At 45.6% G+C, this 18,463-nt stretch overlaps 1 protein-coding gene across 1 annotated transcript; it reads left to right on the top strand.

Moving 5' to 3' along the window:
* The first annotated feature begins 639 nt into the window (after positions 1-639).
* On the top strand, positions 640-17,732 carry LOC117451456 (GTPase IMAP family member 8). The gene is made up of 5 exons (XM_034089769.2): positions 640-727; positions 1,595-2,272; positions 13,363-14,073; positions 14,229-14,864; positions 16,955-17,732. Exons 1-5 carry the CDS (start codon positions 703-705, stop codon positions 17,662-17,664), a joined length of 2,760 nt encoding a protein of 919 aa, XP_033945660.1. The 5' UTR covers positions 640-702; the 3' UTR covers positions 17,665-17,732.
* Positions 17,733-18,463: the final 731 nt, after the last annotated feature.

An 18,463-nucleotide genomic window follows, 5' to 3' on the forward strand; every position in this document is an offset into this window, starting at 1 on the left:
TTTTGCGTGAGAGATCGAAGCAGAGAAAGAGGAGAGGAGAGCCTGATAGGTTAGGAGGTCGTCATGGTGTTTGGATTTCCACCGTTTCCGCTCTGCTGCCCGAAGGATGGTTCTATTAGCATGCAGTGCGTCATTTAGCCAGGGAGCAGGAGGGGACTGACGAGCCAGCCCGCATTTAGCAATTTGCTAATGTATAATTACCGTAGCTTTCTAACCCAATTAACATTTTAGTTGCAGACAGTAGAGCTAATTACAAATATTTTAAATGAATTTTACTATAGTGTAATCTATGACAGAGCACGACCATGTTTTGTTGTCTTTGAAAATAAATATGCTTCACCAATAAAAACATTTAAAACATAAACACTTGTATTTTGATTATTTGTATTCCCTATTCAATGTCCTGTGATAACACTGTCATGCACAGTATCTGTAACAATACGTTTTACACACCCTCTTCATGTTTCTCTTCGACATGGACTGTCGACCTGCTGCAGAGAGGTGTGGCTCACTGCATGTGGTCTGATTAATCATTATGGACAACCTTCAGACTCATAAACACATAAATCACAAACTTCTGCTACAGTACACCCTCAAGAGGAAGCTTTCACCACATTTCTCCCAAGGACACAGAAGGACGGACATGAAATAAGGGTGTGAATAAATGCTGTTTGTTTAAAGTATACCTATACAGAATGTGAGATGGCAACCAGCGAGAAGTTGACATGTAAGTTTAATTGTGAAGGTTTCCTAATATCTATAGATACACAATTATGTCTTGACTTTGAATTATAAACAACCTATTGCTTTATAGTTAAGTCGTTGTAATCTGGTTCAATCTAAATGTCTTCTCAATATTTTTTTATTGATATTTACTACTTCTTGGCCATATTTAGATTTGTTTCATTTTATACTCTTACCTTGGTATTTATAGTGCATTGCAGTTTCATAATTCATGTTATAATGTATTGCCTTTATACTATTATGTATAAGTGTCGTGAGATTTCAAATGGAAGTATTTTAATTAAATTCAATTCAAGTTTATTTATATAGCCCAAAATCACAAATCCTATTTGTCTCAGAGGGCTTCACAAGTTTGGTAAATATTTTAGTTTACAAAACAGAGGCCAATGAGTGTGCTCTTATATATATAGATGTATCTCATTTTGGGGCAATTTGTTTTACATTTCTACAACCACATTTTATTATTATTAATTTACCACTTAATTTTCAATGTTTTGGTTGATTGTTAAGTCTATGAAGTGTCACAGGATATAAAACAATGTGTTTAAAAAACTATTTAAAGATATTCAACATACTAGCATAAAAAGAAAGAAAACCATGACATATTTACATAACCTAAACAATGTAACCTTATTCTGTGTTGAATAAGCTATATTAAAAAAATAATAAGAGAGAAATAAAACCAGTTGTTGCTTCCCTCGTATTTTCTTTGGCTAAATTGACAAATTGTTTTTTTTGCTACTTTGTTGTTTTTGTTCAGAGGAATATATCATTATATTTGAACAATGAATTGTATTTTAGGCAACATAGCTTTTACAATAACCCCTTTGTTGTTTTTATTTTTCTTCAGGGGACGGACGGTGTGCATCACATTTAAAGATAATCCTTCTGGGTGGCAGAAACTCTGGAAAGAGCTCTGTGGGGAATTTACTGCTGGGGAAAGAGGAGTTTGTCACCAGAGAGAGGACCTCGTGCTCCCGCCGGCTGGGTGTGGTGGCGGGAAGGAGGCTCGCGGTGGTGGACACCCCCGGCTGGTGGTGCGACTTCAGCGCTCAGGACACATCACAGCTGGTGAAGAGGGAGATTGCCAACAGCGTTTCTCTGTGCTCACCTGGGCCACATGTATTTCTAATCACAATAAAAGCAAGCTCAGGTTTCTCTGAGAAGCGTCGGAGGGCGGTGGAGGAGCACGTGGCGCTGCTGGGTGAGAGGGTGTGGAGTCACTGCATGGTGGTATTCATCTCTGCATACAGGTCTGACCACACAGAGTTTCTAAGGACGGGGGGGGAGGCCCTCATATGGCTCAGTAAGAAGTGCAGTCACAGGTGTCACCATGTTATCTCCAGCAATGATACTGAAGGCCCCGAGCTGCTGGAGAAAATACAGAAAGTTATCAAAGAAAATGGACACAGAGTGTTTGAGATGCAGGAACACATTTTAAAGGCTATTTCAGTGGAGAAGAGGAGGGCGGAGGTAGAAGCTCAGAAGAGGTTTGTGAGAATGAAGAAACACAGATCTCTTATGAGAGGTGAGTTCATTGTAATATTTAAAATGTTTTGCTTATTTTTCAAATCTGCTTCGGGTAACACTTATTGTACAATTCCTGCTGTAAGACTATTATTGTCTTTAGATAAGTCTATTTTGTGTAGCCTACTACAATTGCTAAATGTATATTAATTACCCCCATTATACTAAGTGAATCTCTTTTGCAGCTGGCTCCTGCTTCATGTTTGAACAAACAAACCTAATAAGTATATTTCCCTAAATGTTAAATTATTCCTGTAACCCAGCTGTTTGTTTACCTGCAAATAATCACATTAATGCTACAGTAAACCAGTGTTTGGGAGTAAATAGTAACAAGGTAAAAGAGTTATATAATACAAATAAAGGAAAAAATATGAATCAGAATTATAATAAATATATTGGTAAATATTTATTTACACAATAATTTGTCTTGAGTTTGCATATAATTTAACATATCAGAAGGAAAAACAAACAAAACTAGAGAATGTTATTCCTGAAGAAATTGCTAGTGGGAATGCTTTATGCTGAAAAGCTGACGCTAAACTATAGGTTACTTACGTAACCCCAGAACTCAGAGTAACATTAAGTGAGATGTCTCACTATGGCAGTGACCACCAACTGGCGGCCCGCGGGCCACATCCGGCCCGCCAGACATTCTCATCCGGCCCGCACGACGGGGGTGACTGTGGCGTTCGCCCCCCACCCATTTTTTTTTTTACAACGTCGTGAGTAAGGTGCAGTACCGGAGTCCAACAGAGAGGCAGCAGCTGCGGGACAGTAGACTGCGTACTGCGAAACCTTCCCTGCCTTCAAGAAGAAGTGACCATTCGTTGTGAAGAGTCTGCTTCGTGCGCTCCGCATCAGTAGCTCCACTGCGACAGAGTCCAACAGAGAGGCAGCAGCTGCGGGACAGTAGACTGCGAAACCTTCCCTGCCTTCAAGAAGAAGTGACCCTTCGTTGTGAAGAGTCTGCTTCGTGCGCTCCGCAGCAGTAGCCCCGCTGCGACGGAGTCCAACAGAGAGGCAGGGTTGGGTTGTAACCATAGACTGGTTGTAACGGAATATATGTAACGGCGTTACGCAGAATATACAAATCAAGTAGTCTAACTGTATTCAGCTGGCGTTACATTTCAAAAACGAGTAATCTGATTACAGTTACTTTCATAAACCTGAAGTGAATACATTTTGGAATACTTATTGGAGGAAAAGTTTCCTCACGAAATGTAATATTCATTACCAGTGTTGGGCAAGTTACTTCCAAAATGTAATATATTACATATTACTTATTACTCTCTTTTGAAAGTAATAAGTTACATTACAAAATTACAGTCTCTGAAATGTAATGAGTTACACTACTTTAGTTACTTTTCTAGTTACTTTCACCAAAATAACCACAAAAGAATGGCTAGGTATTTTAAAGTATAGTTAGTATAGTATTAGTATAGCTCATTATACATCCAGTGAAGGGCCATGTGGTATAGCATAACAACTGTGTAGGCCCTTAAGGCTACTAACAACTTGTATTACACGGATTAGTTGAATACTCCATTCTGATTGTAAATTCTTAACATGTGACACGTTGTTAATCCAGTAGTACAGACCACTGTCAAGGACTATAATGAAGGTTGCTAAGGAGGATCAAGAAAGAGAAAGGAAAAGAGGTTAAAAGACGGAGCGCTGGACGTCAGATAAATCACCAGAAGAAGGCAGACAGGAAGTAAACACTAACAGGACACGGAATGGGCTCTGTAGTGTGTTTAGCATATACAGACCCGGTTCCAGAACAACATGACTCAGGGTGCCTCTGAGGTTACAGGGGGCGCAGCAGTAGTAGGTTTACATGAGCAATAGTGGCCGGCAACAGCAATGAGAAATAGCATTGATGGTCCCAGTGAACAGATGATGGCATTTGTTATGTTTTGAAACCAAGCAAGTGAGAACATTTCAAGTGAGTTAAAAGTGCAATCCTGAAATATCTCATACAGTCCAAAGTGGACTGTGGCAAAGAAAAGCACAAAAGCTTCAAAGCTGTACTGATAAAACAAATGAGAACATATTGTAAATCAAGGCAAATATTATTTGAACCAGCTCATGGTTTGAAATGGCAAGCATTGAAAAGCAAAAGTATTATTAAAACCATGTAGCCTACTAAACATCACCTTGGTCCCATCATATACTCTGGGAAGAGAATATTTACTGTGCTTGAAAACTGGTATCACAACATCATGTGAGGTTGACTTTGTGACCTGGAGATCATTTCAGCTGCAACATTAGCTTGTTGATAAGCTTGGGATATGAGATCTTTGTGTAGCCATTCGTGGTGAAGGCATCTGTGCTATTGTATGCATTATTTTGGACCCAACATTTCTACAGGCATGGCAGAATATGGCACTATTTTCACATATTCTAGCCCTTGTCTATTTGTATACCACGAGCTGCAAAATGACCACCTAATCCCACCGTACAGGCGGGTACTTGTTTAGATATACCTGGGCAGGCTCTGTTTTGCCGTGGTATCCTGGCTGGCACCTGCGGGCCGCAGAGGGGCGGCGGTGTTTCGGGCGATGAAGACTGCTGCTCCGGGGTTGAGGGCGGCGAGTCAGTAAGCTAGTGTCCACAGCGGAGGGTAACGTGATGTCCCCATCTGACCTGTTGCTACGGTCTGCAGTAGATGCAGTGTTGCTGGCGTTTAGTGATGGTTGCTTTAACAATTTTCGTATAAATGATTATCCACAGATGTGTGTCACTGCTGTGGAAGCACTTTGGAAATGATGCACGCGCAGCGGAGCAGGTCACGCGCACCCGACACAATTTGTTGTTAGTATTTTTCGCTCCGTTCTCTTTTTTGAATAGAGGGTGCATAACATTCAACTGCCCGAAGAACCCGGCGCGAAGCCTGAAGAGTAAACACCAGGTTTACTAATCTACCCGCACAATTTGTCTGGTGTCGGAATGTCTCGCTATGTACCATTTAATTTCGGGTTAAAATGTGTTGTAACTGCGTTACTGAGCATTGTAACGGGTAATATATTACCCACATTTCATTAGTAATGCGTTACATTACTTCGTTACAGCAAAAAGTAACGTGCGCTCCGCAGCAGTAGCCCCGCTGCGACGGAGTCCAACAGAGAGGCAGGGTTGGGTTGTAACCATAGACTGGTTGTAACGGAATACATGTAACGGCGTTACGCAGAATATAAAAATCAAGTAGTCTAACTGTATTTAGCTGGCGTTACATTTGAAAAACGAGTAATCTGATTACAGTTACTTTCATAAACCTGAAGTGAATACATTTTGGAATACTTATTGGAGGAAAAGTTTCCTCACAAAATGTAATATTCATTACCGGCAGAACTGTGTGCACACTGCACAGCGCTGCAGCATGTCTGTGAGTGAGAGAGAGGTGCAGCGTGTCTGTGAGGCCCCGCCCCCGCACGCAGTGAGAGAGAGATCTCTTTTAAAATATATTGAAAGTTAGAAACGGAGATGGTTGGATAAAATGTGCAAGATAACGTTTATGTAGCATTTCTTTATTGTCGAAATTATGACATTTCATAACGGGATGAAATCAAAGTGAATGGCCTGCTGCTGCTGAATGCATGGGTCAAGTGACTGGAACAAGTTTTAAAAGTTATTACATCGTTTCAGATAATAAATTAAAGGTCCGCAGTACTTGAGCGTGCTCCACTAGCATTGTGGACTATATAAAAATCACTGGCCCGCGATTGTGTCTATTGGATACATTTTGGCCCTTGGACAAATGTAGTTGGTGATCCCTGCACTATGGGATGCGCCTCATCGCGGAGCAAACAGAAGCATCAATCTCATTACGCCAATCCTGATTGGCTGGTGATCTTGACGTCAACGTCAGGGGAAATCACCCCCTATAAGTAGCCTGCGCCACGACGCATGCGTCATTCAAAATAAGCACCTCTTCTCGCTTCACCATAGCAAGGAGGGCCGTCTGGTGAGACATCTCACTTCATGTTACTCTGAGTGCTGGGGTTACGTAAGTAACCTATAGTTCTCATTCATAACACTCCGTTCGATGTCTCACTATGGGAAATTGTAGCTCCCGTATTGCCAGACGAGCTTATCTCGAAAATCACCAAACCAACCAGAAATCAACAGGTAGAGCTCTGACTCAACCAGGTGCCCAGCACTGCTTGAGTCACACCGGGAGCAGAACGCCCAGCCTGTTAAGAGGCGGACAAAAGTGAGCGGCGAGGACCAGCTCGCCGCTGCACCGATGTCTTGGATGGGAGACATCCTGGACAGAGCCCAGGATGCAGCCAGACCCTGAGTCGAAAGAGCTCGCGGACCCGAGGGTGCCTGCGAACTCTGACTCGTATGGGCCCCAAAGCAATTGCTTCCACAAACAGTGGGAGAGCCGTTGCTTAGTAACAGGCTTGCCCTTATAAGGGTTAGCCCAGGACACCAGGAGTTGGTCATTATGACAAGCACCCCTGATCTGTCCATACAGGTGCGTAAGCACGAACTGGACACAGCAAATCCAGCTGCTGTTCCCCGGAGGGACCCAGCGGCGGAGGAAATGCCTCAATGTCCATTGGGGTACATGACCCAACCCCTTGGTATAAGGACAGGGTTGGGCTTCAACAACACTCTCGTTTGCCCTGGGGTGAACCGAGTGTGTGAAAAAATATGTACAGATAGTGCATGAAAACATTACTGGCTCGCCTGGCGGAAGCCAGGACCAGTAACAGCACTATATTAGAGAGACCTGGTGTAGGAATCTCTCGCACTCTGAATAGTGTTTATCACCCTATGAGGGAGTCTCACTGTATTCAGGTTGTACCACTCACGGGCCAGGCCCATAAGGCCAAGCGCTCTGGGTGTGGGTGAAAATCGCCCCCCCCCCGCCTGGGACAGTATGTCCCTGCGTAGTGGGAGCTGCCATGGCTGCCCGCACAGCAGCTGATAAATCTCCGCCAGCCAGTACATAGCGGGCCAGTGCGGAGCTATCAGGATAAGTGTGTGGCGTTGTTCCCTCACTCTGGCCAGAGTTTGGGGAATCAGAGCCAGGGGTGGGAACGCGTACAGAAGGCCCGAAGGCCAAACGTGTGCGAGTGCGTCCACGCCTAACGGTGCGTTTAAGTCGCGCATCGAAAAGAACAGCTGACATTGAGCATTTTCTTTTGATGCGAACAGGTCCACCGTGGCTCTACCATAACGCACCCACAGCTGGCTCACAATCCTTGGATGTAGAGTCCAGTCTGCATAAAGTGGTGCACCTCTGGACAGTAGGTCAGCCCCGAGGTTCAACACACCCGGTACGTGACTCGCTCTCAGAGAGAGGAGACGCCCGCTGCTCCATAAGATCAGTTTGCGTGCCAGCATGTGTAACTGGAGAGAACGCAAACCCCCTTGGCGGTTTATATACGATATTGTAGTCGTATTGTCTGTCCTCACGAGGACATGGTGTCCTCTGAGAAAAGGCAGAAAGCGTTTTAGGGTGAGGAACACCGCTAAAAGCTCTAGGTAATTTATGTGCGCCCGCTGGAGGTCTCTGCTCCAGAGACCCCTCACCGGACGGCCTTCATAAATACCTCCCCAACCTGTCAGACATGCGTCCGTGGTGACCACCTTCCGTGAAAGGACAGCACCCATAGGCACGCCCCGTACTAGAAAAGTCGGGTGCAGCCAGTGGCGCAGTGCCATTACGCATTTCACAGTAACCATTACTCTCTGCGCGCCATGACGCGCGGGGTTTAGTTTTAAGGCGGCTACCCAGCGCTGAAATTCCCTCATGTGTAAGCGTCCTAGTCGTACGACCAGGATGGCTGACGCCATGAGCCCCATTAACCGCAGGCATGTTCTGAAGAGAACATGTTTGCGCAGCTGGAATTGAGCGAGACAAGCTCTGAAAGCTTTCACTCTTTCCGCTGACAGTCGGGCTGTAAAGGGTACCGAGTTCAGGTGTAAACCCAGGAAGAGTGCAGTCTGTGCTGGGCACAGCATGCTCTTCTCTGTGTTTATTATGAAACCCAGGTTGAGCAGGTGCTTTACGAGGACATTTGTCTGCGTAACAGCCTCCTGCTCCGACTGTGCGAGAAGCAGCCAGTCGTCCAGGTAGGTTGCCAGGCGAATACCCTGTTGTCTTAACGGGGCTATCGCGGCTTCCGTACATCGTACAAACACTCTTGGACTGAGAGACAGGCCGAAGGGAAGTACTCTGTATTCGTAACAGATCCCCTGAAATGCGAACCTCAGATATTTCCTGTGTGGATAATATACTGGGATGTGGAAATACGCATCTTTCAGGTCGACTGATGTAAACCAGTCATCTTGTCGCACGAGACGCAGCAGAGATGTGTGAGTGAGCATTCTGAATTTGTATCTTTTTAGATCTCTGTTCAGAACCCTCAAATCCAGTATTGGCCGAATTCCGTTCCCTCCTCGTTTGGGAACGAGGAAATACTTGGAATAAAAGCCACTCTGACTCTGCTCGGCAGGTACAATAGATATAGCCCTCTTTTCTAGAAGTGAGAGGATCTCTCTTTCTAGAATATGGGCTGACTCTCCCCGGGCTTGTGAATACAAAATGCCCGAGAAACGAGGGGGGGTGACAGCGAATTGGAGTCTGTAACCCCGTGTTACTGTCTTGAAAACCCAAGCAGATGTTGTGAGCATCTTCCACTGTGTGCTCCTTAGAGCCAGCGGAGATGTCACATCTCTTACCCTCTGAGACTCTATTTGTTGTGTTATGGGGCCCTCTAGTGTCTGAACACGGTGGTACCCCATTTCAACAATCCCCACCGTCACTGCGCATGCGCGTGACGGTGGTGTCTTCACGGCCCCAGCCGGCACTGCGCATGCGCGTGACGGTAGTGCCCTTAAAGCCCCAACCGGCACTGCGCATGCGCGTGGCGGTGGTGCCTTCACAGACCCGTTTATTATCCGCCTTTTGAGAGAGGCCGTAGCTGCTCTCAGAAGGGGATTTATAGTTAACGGACTGTTTATTGTTTTTCTTTTCATTTTTTTGAGCTGCGCCCTTGGTCGAAGCCTGGATGCGTCAGCGGAAAATGGTTTATTCAAACAACAAAGATGTGACATGTGTTTTATGCGGACTTGAGGATGACGTTGAGGCATCTCTCGAGGCAGCGGGAACACGTTTCGAGCCGGGGAAAGAACTTCCAGCTCTGTCACAGAGGGGAAAAGGAGGGGCTGTCATGCCGCTCGCTTCTTCCTCCTCGACTGCTGGCCGAAATTCTGGGTTGGCTGCGCCTGGGCTGCAGCCGGAACCGGAGATTTTCTAGGCCAACTCGCCCTCGTCTCCTGCCTGGGCTGGGGACTCGGGGTGGGCTGCGACCTCTGCTGACCTGGTACTTTAAACCTAGCAGGGTTCGGAGCAGCTTGGGCGAAGGGCCGCTGTTGCGAAGGCAGCGGCTGGACCCTTCGAGGGAGACAGAGGTGGAGGGCCTTGTCTTCCTTCTTTTTCGACTCGCACCTCCTCTGCATGGAAGCGAGAGCGGAGCCGAAAATCCCCTCGGGAACGATGGGCATATCAAGCACATCTTCCTTTTCCCGGTCCGGGAGGTTGGTGAGGTTGAGCCATCTAGCTCTTTCCTGCACCACCATGATCCCCATTACCTTGCCCGTGGCCTGGACGGCGCAGCGTTGGACACGGAGACAAATGTCTGTGACCGCGGCTATCTCGTCCAGAGTGGCCGGTCCAGAATTGCTCGACAGATCCTCACAGAGCTCCGCTTGGTACGCGGTTAGCATCGAGGAAACGTTCAGAGCCCTGGCGGACAATGCTGCGGCTTTGTAGGACCGTTCAGTCATGGTCGACTGGAATCGGTCCGCCTTCGCTGGCAGTGTGGGGTTCCTGCTTGGTGACGGGCCCATCCTCGGTAGGAGGTGGGTTGCCACCAGCGGTTCCATAGGCGGTATGCGGAGCAGGCCGAGCCTCTCCATACCGTCACAGTCAATGGAGGAGGCACCCTGGATTGGGGCCTTGTTGCTAAATGGCCGGTCTCTCCACGAGACCGACACCTCATCCAACATCTCCGGGAAGACCGGAAGGAGTTGCCTCTTTGTCCTCGTTGTTTGGGAAAAATGTTTTCCCTCGTAACTGGACCTGGAGGTCTCCTTGGCCACTTCGGGCCACGGGATGTCTAGCCTGGACGCATCGCGCTGACACACGGCTTGCAGGTCCATGCTTAGACAGGGCGAAGCTGGTGTGCTATCGCCCGGGAGAGCAGCCATCGCTCCCGGCTTTGCAGCCTGAGCTGGTGACACGAAGATGTCGTCTTCTTGCTCGTCCGAATCAGACAGGAGGAACTCAGAGGCATCCTCTTCGTCCTCCATGTAATCCAATTCTAGGACATCCTCCGCGGGTGAAACCATGGTGAGGTCCAGCCGGGAGCCCCAGCTTGGTATAGCGTGGGGCCCCGTTCCCACGTCTTTTGCCGCCACCGGGTCCCGGCCTGATATGGCGCGGGAATCCGGTTCCGCGGCTGCCGCAGTTGATGAGTCCCAGACCGTAATGGTGAGGGACTCAGTCTCTGCGGCGGACGCCCCCGCGTCTTTTTTGCCAGCCGGCTAATCAATGGACATGCTAGCTTGTCGTGCTAACCGTCGGCGGAGGCTCTTCATGGTGAGGCGGGCACAATGCCCGCACGAGCCGGGGTTGTCAATAGCCTCCTGGGCGTGTTCCAGCCCGAGGCAGGACGAGCAGACCTGGTGTGAGTCTGTGCCTGATATCTTCAACCCGCAGCCGCAGAGTCGAGCCTCTGAGTCCCTGACTCCTCTGGTGTGAGGGAGAGAGGCGTCCATCTCGTTCGCCGCGAGGCGTGGAGAGGACCCGCTCTTAACAGGTACGTCGAGAATTTTTTTTTTTATGTCTTTAATCCGGAGAAAAAAGGGCAGTGTGGGTCTTTTTTTCTCAAAGAATATTACCTGGTGTGGTAATATTCTTTTAATCCTTTTCTCCTCCGTGAGAAGAGAAAAGAAAAAACGTCCTCGCTACCGTGGTGTCGGCAGTGAGGGAAAAACACAAGCTAGCAACGGGTGTGTTGCTAACTTGAAAGTCAAAATCTTACCTTAATTCCAGAGGATGAACGGCGAGGTTGACTATAATACTAACTGGTGTGTTAGTACCATACTCTTCTGCAAGGCAGAATAGGGTAGCCGGCTAACGGCCGTCGACCGAAATTAGCTTTTGGTTCAGTCTGTGGACTGTTAAGCTAGCCCGGCTACTATTAGAGATGTGCTCTGAAGCGAGAAGAGGTGTTTGAATGACGCATGCGTCGTGGCGCAGGCTACTTATAGGGGGTGATTTCCCCTGACGTTGACGTCAAGATCACCAGCCAATCAGGATTGGCGTAATGAGATTGATGCTTCTGTTTGCTCCGCGATGAGGCGCATCCCATAGTGAGACATCGAACGGAGTGTTATGAATGAGAACTGCTATGCTGAAATGTAATGTGTAAGAAGAAAGTGAAGAATTTAGATTGAAATGATACATGAACACTGGGGGCTTGAATGTGTGATGATGAGAGAAGAAATGAAGGTAAAAAGGCTTGGAAAAGCAGCAGAATATTTGAACTGAAAACTTCTGAACTAACTTGATGGCGAATGATCTGTTGCCATGCCAACGGCACTGGATGACATCCCATAATACGCTTAGATGCGTTGATGGCGGCATCGTTACCAAACCTGTGAAGTTTTGGGCACAGGTTGGACTGTTGGCACACATGTGAAGTTTGAGCACTTTTTGAACATTTTCATAGGAGTTATAGCGACATCGTCTTTTATGACGAGGGATGCGTTTCCATGGAAACGGCATATGGTGAAACCCCATAATTGACGTAGAGCTGTTGAGGGCAGGAACATTAACCATTATCTGAAGTCTGCTGCTCTGAGCATGTCAGTTGGAGTTATGACATCATCGTGTTCCATGACACAGGTGTTTATATTTGAGCTAACGAGGTGTCCAGAGATCAAAGGTTTCCATGGTGATGTGCAGTAATCAGTGTGAGGAGAGCATTTTCATTGTTCTGAATGAGAGATGAACCTCTTACGTGTGAACGTTTTGTTGAAGAACCGTAACAGATATCGGTGAGATTTCAAAGCGTGAAGCATGTCAAGGAACTTGAGCTTCTGAAGTGTGCTTTTTGTGTACTTTTGGGTTAATAATGTGGCCTTTTTGGCAGATTAACTAAAGGTGTGCGGCTGCTGTGGTGGGGAAAGATGAGGCTGAACTTACAAAAATGGGGTTTAATGGAGACATGTTGAACGTTGTTGTCACTTCATGCCCTCAAGAGGCATTTTGTTGACTTATTTTGCTTATTTTTATTTTTCAAGCTATGAGATATTTTCCTCCGTTTCTCATGAAATATGATGTCTCAGGAATGTAGGGTTTGGGAATTATGGCAGGTTTAAAAGAAAATATGAAGGCAAAATTAAATCTGTCCTCCACTCTAGAATCTGAAGAAGGCCTCTTTACCAAGGTCTGAACAATGTTTAATATCTCTAAAAGTACGAATCAGATTTAAAAGCTGTGTAACACGAATATTGTCAGAAACATGTGTAACTAACATTTTAAAGTTGGAATGAGGTTTGTGTGAAAGTATGAATCATAAAAACAAATCATAAATCTAGTCGCCAGAAGCAAAATGCTAACGTTATGCTATAACGAACTACAGCACGGTCGCTGCTTCAATGTCACGCCAACTTAAGATCCATATTCAAACATACAGATTCAAAATGGTACAAGTTGAAGCGTGTGTTTGAATAGTTTGCAGGAGGCAGGTACTTTCTTTCAAGCAGAACAGGGCAAACAAACTTAGCGGGAGTGTTTTACGTGTTCGGTGTAATGACATCAAACGGCCTGGACAACTTCTGTCGTCCTATTCAGCCACATGTTAACAACATCGTTTTTCAGACATGCTGTATCAGCATTCCCACTAAAAAAGTTGTGCAAAAGTCAAAAAATATAGTTACTTATTATATTTTGTATCTGTTAAGCATTACAGTTTAAAATAACCTTTCCATCACTGTCTGCAAAGTGTGTTAATAGAAGTTGAAACTTAAAAGGAATAAAATAATGTTTATACTTTTTTCCTTCAGATAGGTTAAGGCCTGTTACTGATGTCCGCATTGTGTTGGTGGGTGCAAAGGGTTCTGGGAAAACATCAACTCTGAACACAATCCTGAACAGTAAGATCAACCACCCAACAAGGAGAACAGCCCAGTGCATGGTGGGAAGAGGAGCGGTGTTTGGGAGACAGGTGACGGTGGTGGACACTCCGGGCTGGTGGAGGAACTACTATAGTGACGAGAGTCCTGTCTTCGACCGGAGGCAGCTGCTGCTCAGCCTGTCTCTCTGCCCTCCGGGGCCTCACGTCTTCCTGCTGGTGATCCGTGTGGACAGAGCCTTCACTGAGACCTACAGGAGGGCAGCACAGGAGCACCTCCAGCTGATCAGCGAGCACATCTGGAGCCGTGTCATTGTGCTGTTCACTTTGGGGGACTGGCTGGGAGGCACGACCACGGAGCAGTGCATCGAAAGCGAGGGGGAGCCCCTGCGGTGGCTCGTGGAGAGATGCAACAACAGGTATCACGTCCTGAACAATAAAACTAAAGGGGATGGATTTCAAGTCAGAGAGCTGATTGGGAAGATTGAGGAGATGTTGGCCGGATTTGACACTGAGCAGCATTGTGAAATAGAAAGGAAGGGGATGGCCCAGCTGCAGAGGAAGATGATAAGAGAAGTGCAGAAAGCCAAGAAGAGGCTGATGAGGAAGGAGAAACAAAGGCAGATAGCAAAGTCTCAGCTGGGTGAGTTAGATTTGAAAGTGATAAACAATGTCAGCGTAATCATGTTGTGCTAATTCAATAAATAGTATTAGGTTTAGTCGTTGAGGGTTTGTTTTTATATTTTGTTTATTGTTTCAAGTTTAACCAGTTTGATATGTAAATCTTCTCTTCAACAGAAACGCTTAACCCTCTTCATGAGCTGAGAATAGTGCTTTTAGGCAGCTGGAAAACAGGCAAAAGCTCATGTGGAGACACCATCCTTGGCAGAGAGTGCTTCCACACAGGAACCCAAACCACTTTCTGCACCGAAAATCGAGTCAAAATCAGCGGCAAGACAGTGGCAGTGCTGGACACACCTGGCTGTTTCTCTGTGACCTCTGACCTCCTCGAAGCATCATGTGCCATCCTCCTGGTTGTCAATGTGAGCTCCTCATTTAATGATACCCACATGGGAGCAATAGAGAAACAGCTGGAGGCCGGAGGAGGCCAGATGTGGAGCAGAGCGGCAGTTCTGTTCAGCTACGGTGACTGGCTGGGCGACACGAGTATCGAGCAACGCATTGAGAGCGAAGGAGAGCCGCTGCAGAGGCTGGTCCAGATGTGCGGGAACAGATATCACGTCCTGGACAATAAACACGGGGGAGATAGAGTTCAAGTTCACCAACTGATTGAACTGATAGACGAGATGCTGGTTGGAGAAAGGCTGACCGTTCTTCACGGTGGTGATCACATGTGGAAAAATGCTTCAGTGACACTGTGTAAAAACGATTTAGAAATGCTCACATGCTGCAGACATCAACTGTCACATGACTGTAAGTAATCCGCCAGTAAAGATCATCCATAGGAGTTATTTATTCTGATATTGATATTATGGATTGCATTTATACAGCACTTTTCCAGTCTTTATCACCCTTTAGGAACCCCAAAGCCACCAATTGTTAGACGATACACTACATCACAGCCCACAGTCGTAATGTATTATAAGCTTCTTGGAGCTAGTGTTAAGAAGTTAAACAGTGTCACAACAGTTGTGATTTCATTGCTAATACCTATTTTATATTGCTGTGAAAATACCTAATTTAAACAGCAGTATTTTGTAAAGTTGTTCGCCATTTGATCATAGGCGGAGTTTGACATTTGCGCTTGGGAGGGCAAACCTTTTTTACTGACATCAGTACACAGTCCCAACTATTGCGTGGGGTGCTACGGATACAGTAGCAATAACGCCAGCGCTCACCGCACTGAGTATGACTTTTCCACATACGAACACAACTCGTGTCGTCATGCACGCCTCATGCCCGCCGTACACACACACTCATATGGAAGGGGCGGTCTCTCCCCCCAACAACAGTGCATTACATCTGTAAAACTTATCATAACTGTGCACATCTTATACTTATTTGATAACTACTATATCCCTTGGTTACTTGAACACGCTACAATATTATTAACCAGTGTCCTACTTAGTGCAGAAGTAGACGCCTTAAACGTCCCAGAAATTGGATACAATTGTAATACAATAGCTGAATCACTTGAAAAGCGAGGGAACTTGCGTCCTCATACGTCACACACACACACACACACACACACACACACACACACACACACACACACACACACACACACACACACACACCACACACACACACACACACACACACACACACACCCACACACACACACACACACACACACACACACACACACACACACACACACACACACACACACACACACACACACACACACACCACACACACACACACACACACACACACACACACACACACACACACACACACCACACACACACACATCACACACACACACATCACAACATGCGACTGCTCAAAAATGAAATTATTTCAAACTAAATATGATATTATTCAGATTTGTATTGTAACAATCATTATATTACATCTATTAAAATATTGATATATACGAAATATTTGTATTGGAACAGTTTTAGAAGTAGTAATGCTGTAACATATTTCAGCCACTAGGGGGGGCAATGCCCCCCCTGCCCCCCCGCAACATCCGCCTCTGCATTTGATCCTTTGACCTCCAGCAATTAGATGTTTCTTTTGTCACTTTAGGTCAAGACAGTTTATCCTGGACTGAAGCTTGTAATGATACGCTTCATAGAGCAATGACCTCAAGGAGTCACAAGACAGTTTACAGGATGAGGAGTCATAGGCCAGGAGGAAGGCCCCAGGTCGGCAGTTTGAGGTTTGGCTTTAGATGGCTGGAACAAAAAGGCGTATTATCTCAGAAGGTCTTCACATTAAATTAAGCTCTAGCACGCATTACTAGTTGTCACACCTCAATTACTTTCCCAGAATCAACACGTAGCCTATAGGAACAACTATGCTATTGATACACCTCCCATGGCCTCTAACGATGACTTAAACAATAATATATGCAAACCATTGATGTTGGGTCACAAGAAAAAACGGGATGACGTTGGTTTATCCTAGGAAAGCATTTGACAGAAAAGGGAAATGCACTCACAACTGCATGCACACACGCAACACAATACAATATTGTATTAATTAAAACATATTTTAGCCTCTCAAATATGGAGATTTTCTGCTTTTCTCTGTATAAAATCATACGATACAAAGCTTTGGACTAACAAACCAGTAATTTATGGATATTCAGAAATCAGGATAGACAATTTAAACTATATTTTATACCAAATGCTTAATTGAGAAATAATACAAGCAACACATACAGTATCTCTGATTGTCCTATCAGGTGTAACACAGGGAGGGATCAAACATTATCTGTAATACTAAATAAACGGCTTTATATCTTGGGAAGGGTGGAGACGGTTGTTTAAGAATTGTTGGTATTTTTATGGCACTCATGAAATCATACTGCCATTATTTCTCCTTTACAGTGACTGGGCCAGCCAATCCCAGCCCTCAGACGTCACTGAACTGCTCAGGAGGTGGTGGACAGGTAGTGGCAGTTCCAGCAGGAAGAAGACGAAGACAAACTGGACCCAGCATGCGGGACAGAGAGGGCTTTATGTCCTGTTTATCCTCCATGTTTTCATCCATGAGGTGGAAAATAATAATTCCACACTTGTTCCCTACCGATGATCTCCACTTGAACAGTGAACGCCCCGTGTTCACAACCAGCCTTCCTACAATGCTCCTGGTTTTACCTCAAACACAACACAGGGTGCTGGATGAGGAACATGCCATTGGTGTGCAGTCCCTCTGCCGCCCTGCTCTGAGAGAGCGGACCCTCAGGAGGCTCACTGAGTCCGGAGACCTTCAGGCGCTGATTGACCAATGGGGCGACAGCAGCCTGCAGGAGCTGGAAGCCTTCATTGACTTGTACTTTGAGATGATTTGGCAGCAAACCATGGGGTCATTTCAGGAGCCCCACTGTCCCACCGCAGAGCAGGATCCTGCCGTCCAGGAGGAGGCCGGGCAGCAGGAAGTGCTCTCCTCCATTGACAGAAAGCTGTCAAAACTAGAGCTCCTGGAGGAGATCAGGAGGGATCTGGCTGAGCTGAGAACGAGCCTGGAGCACAGCTGGGAGGCCATACGGGAACTCAGAGAAAAAAGCAAACAGGACGATCATAATAATACATGTTGATGCAAGGAAGAAGTACATTGCTATCTAAAAAAGACAAAATGAATGCATGCGTTTCTTCTGACTAAGTAAAAAATAAACAGTGCAAAAATCACTGTCTTGAATAAAAGAGACCAGTTTGTTATATGTTCGTTTGATTTGTTATTTTTTTTCCACAAGGGGGAGCTGTTGTACAAGACAAGGTTTTTATATGGCCACTGAAACATCACACCTCTGCAGTGGTGGAAGAAATTCTCAAATGTTTAACCTAAGTAAACGTATACCACATTGACAAAATACTGTTACAATTCCTGTATTCCACAGTGGAAGTCAAAGTACAAAAGTATTGGTCTCAAAATATACGTATATAAGTACTAAAAGTACAATGGTTTATGATGCAGTATTTCAGAATAATATATGTAATTGGATTATAGTTCTTGATGAGGCTGGGTTGGGCTATTTTTAATTACTTTATTATTTTGTTTTCATTCTGCTTGGTAGCTTATTAATTCACCCTTCTGGATCAACATAGTAGTATCTGATATGTACCTGATTGCAAACTCAATGACTGTAATGACAATTACAACCAATTTATAATTCAGCTCAAATATACCTCACCTCTTGCCATAAAAGCTATCATTCTTTTTCTGCCTCTTATCATCCAGAGTGTTGTTTTACTCAGATAACCCTGGTGTTAACCCCCAAAGCACCAAAACATGTTGTGATAACTGTGATAAAACACAAGGGAAATCCCAACAGTAGGTTACAGTATGATGACATTTTCCAGGATGGACTTACTGGAGGCATAATTGCAATGGAATAA

This window comes from Pseudochaenichthys georgianus, chromosome 8 (assembly GCF_902827115.2).
Source record: "Pseudochaenichthys georgianus chromosome 8, fPseGeo1.2, whole genome shotgun sequence".
Classification (NCBI taxonomy): Eukaryota; Metazoa; Chordata; class Actinopteri; order Perciformes; family Channichthyidae; genus Pseudochaenichthys; species Pseudochaenichthys georgianus.

What these genes read in the sequence shown, in the direction of transcription:
- LOC117451456 (XM_034089769.2), top strand. Translation starts at nt 703, where the DNA reads ATGGCAACCAGCGAGAAGTTGACAT. An exon ending in AACCAGCGAGAAGTTGACAT is followed by an intron (nt 728 to 1,594) that starts GTAAGTTTAATT and finishes ATTTTTCTTCAG; the next exon opens with GGGACGGACGGTGTGCATCA. An exon ending in ACATCAACTGTCACATGACT is followed by an intron (nt 14,865 to 16,954) that starts GTAAGTAATCCG and finishes TCTCCTTTACAG; the next exon opens with TGACTGGGCCAGCCAATCCC.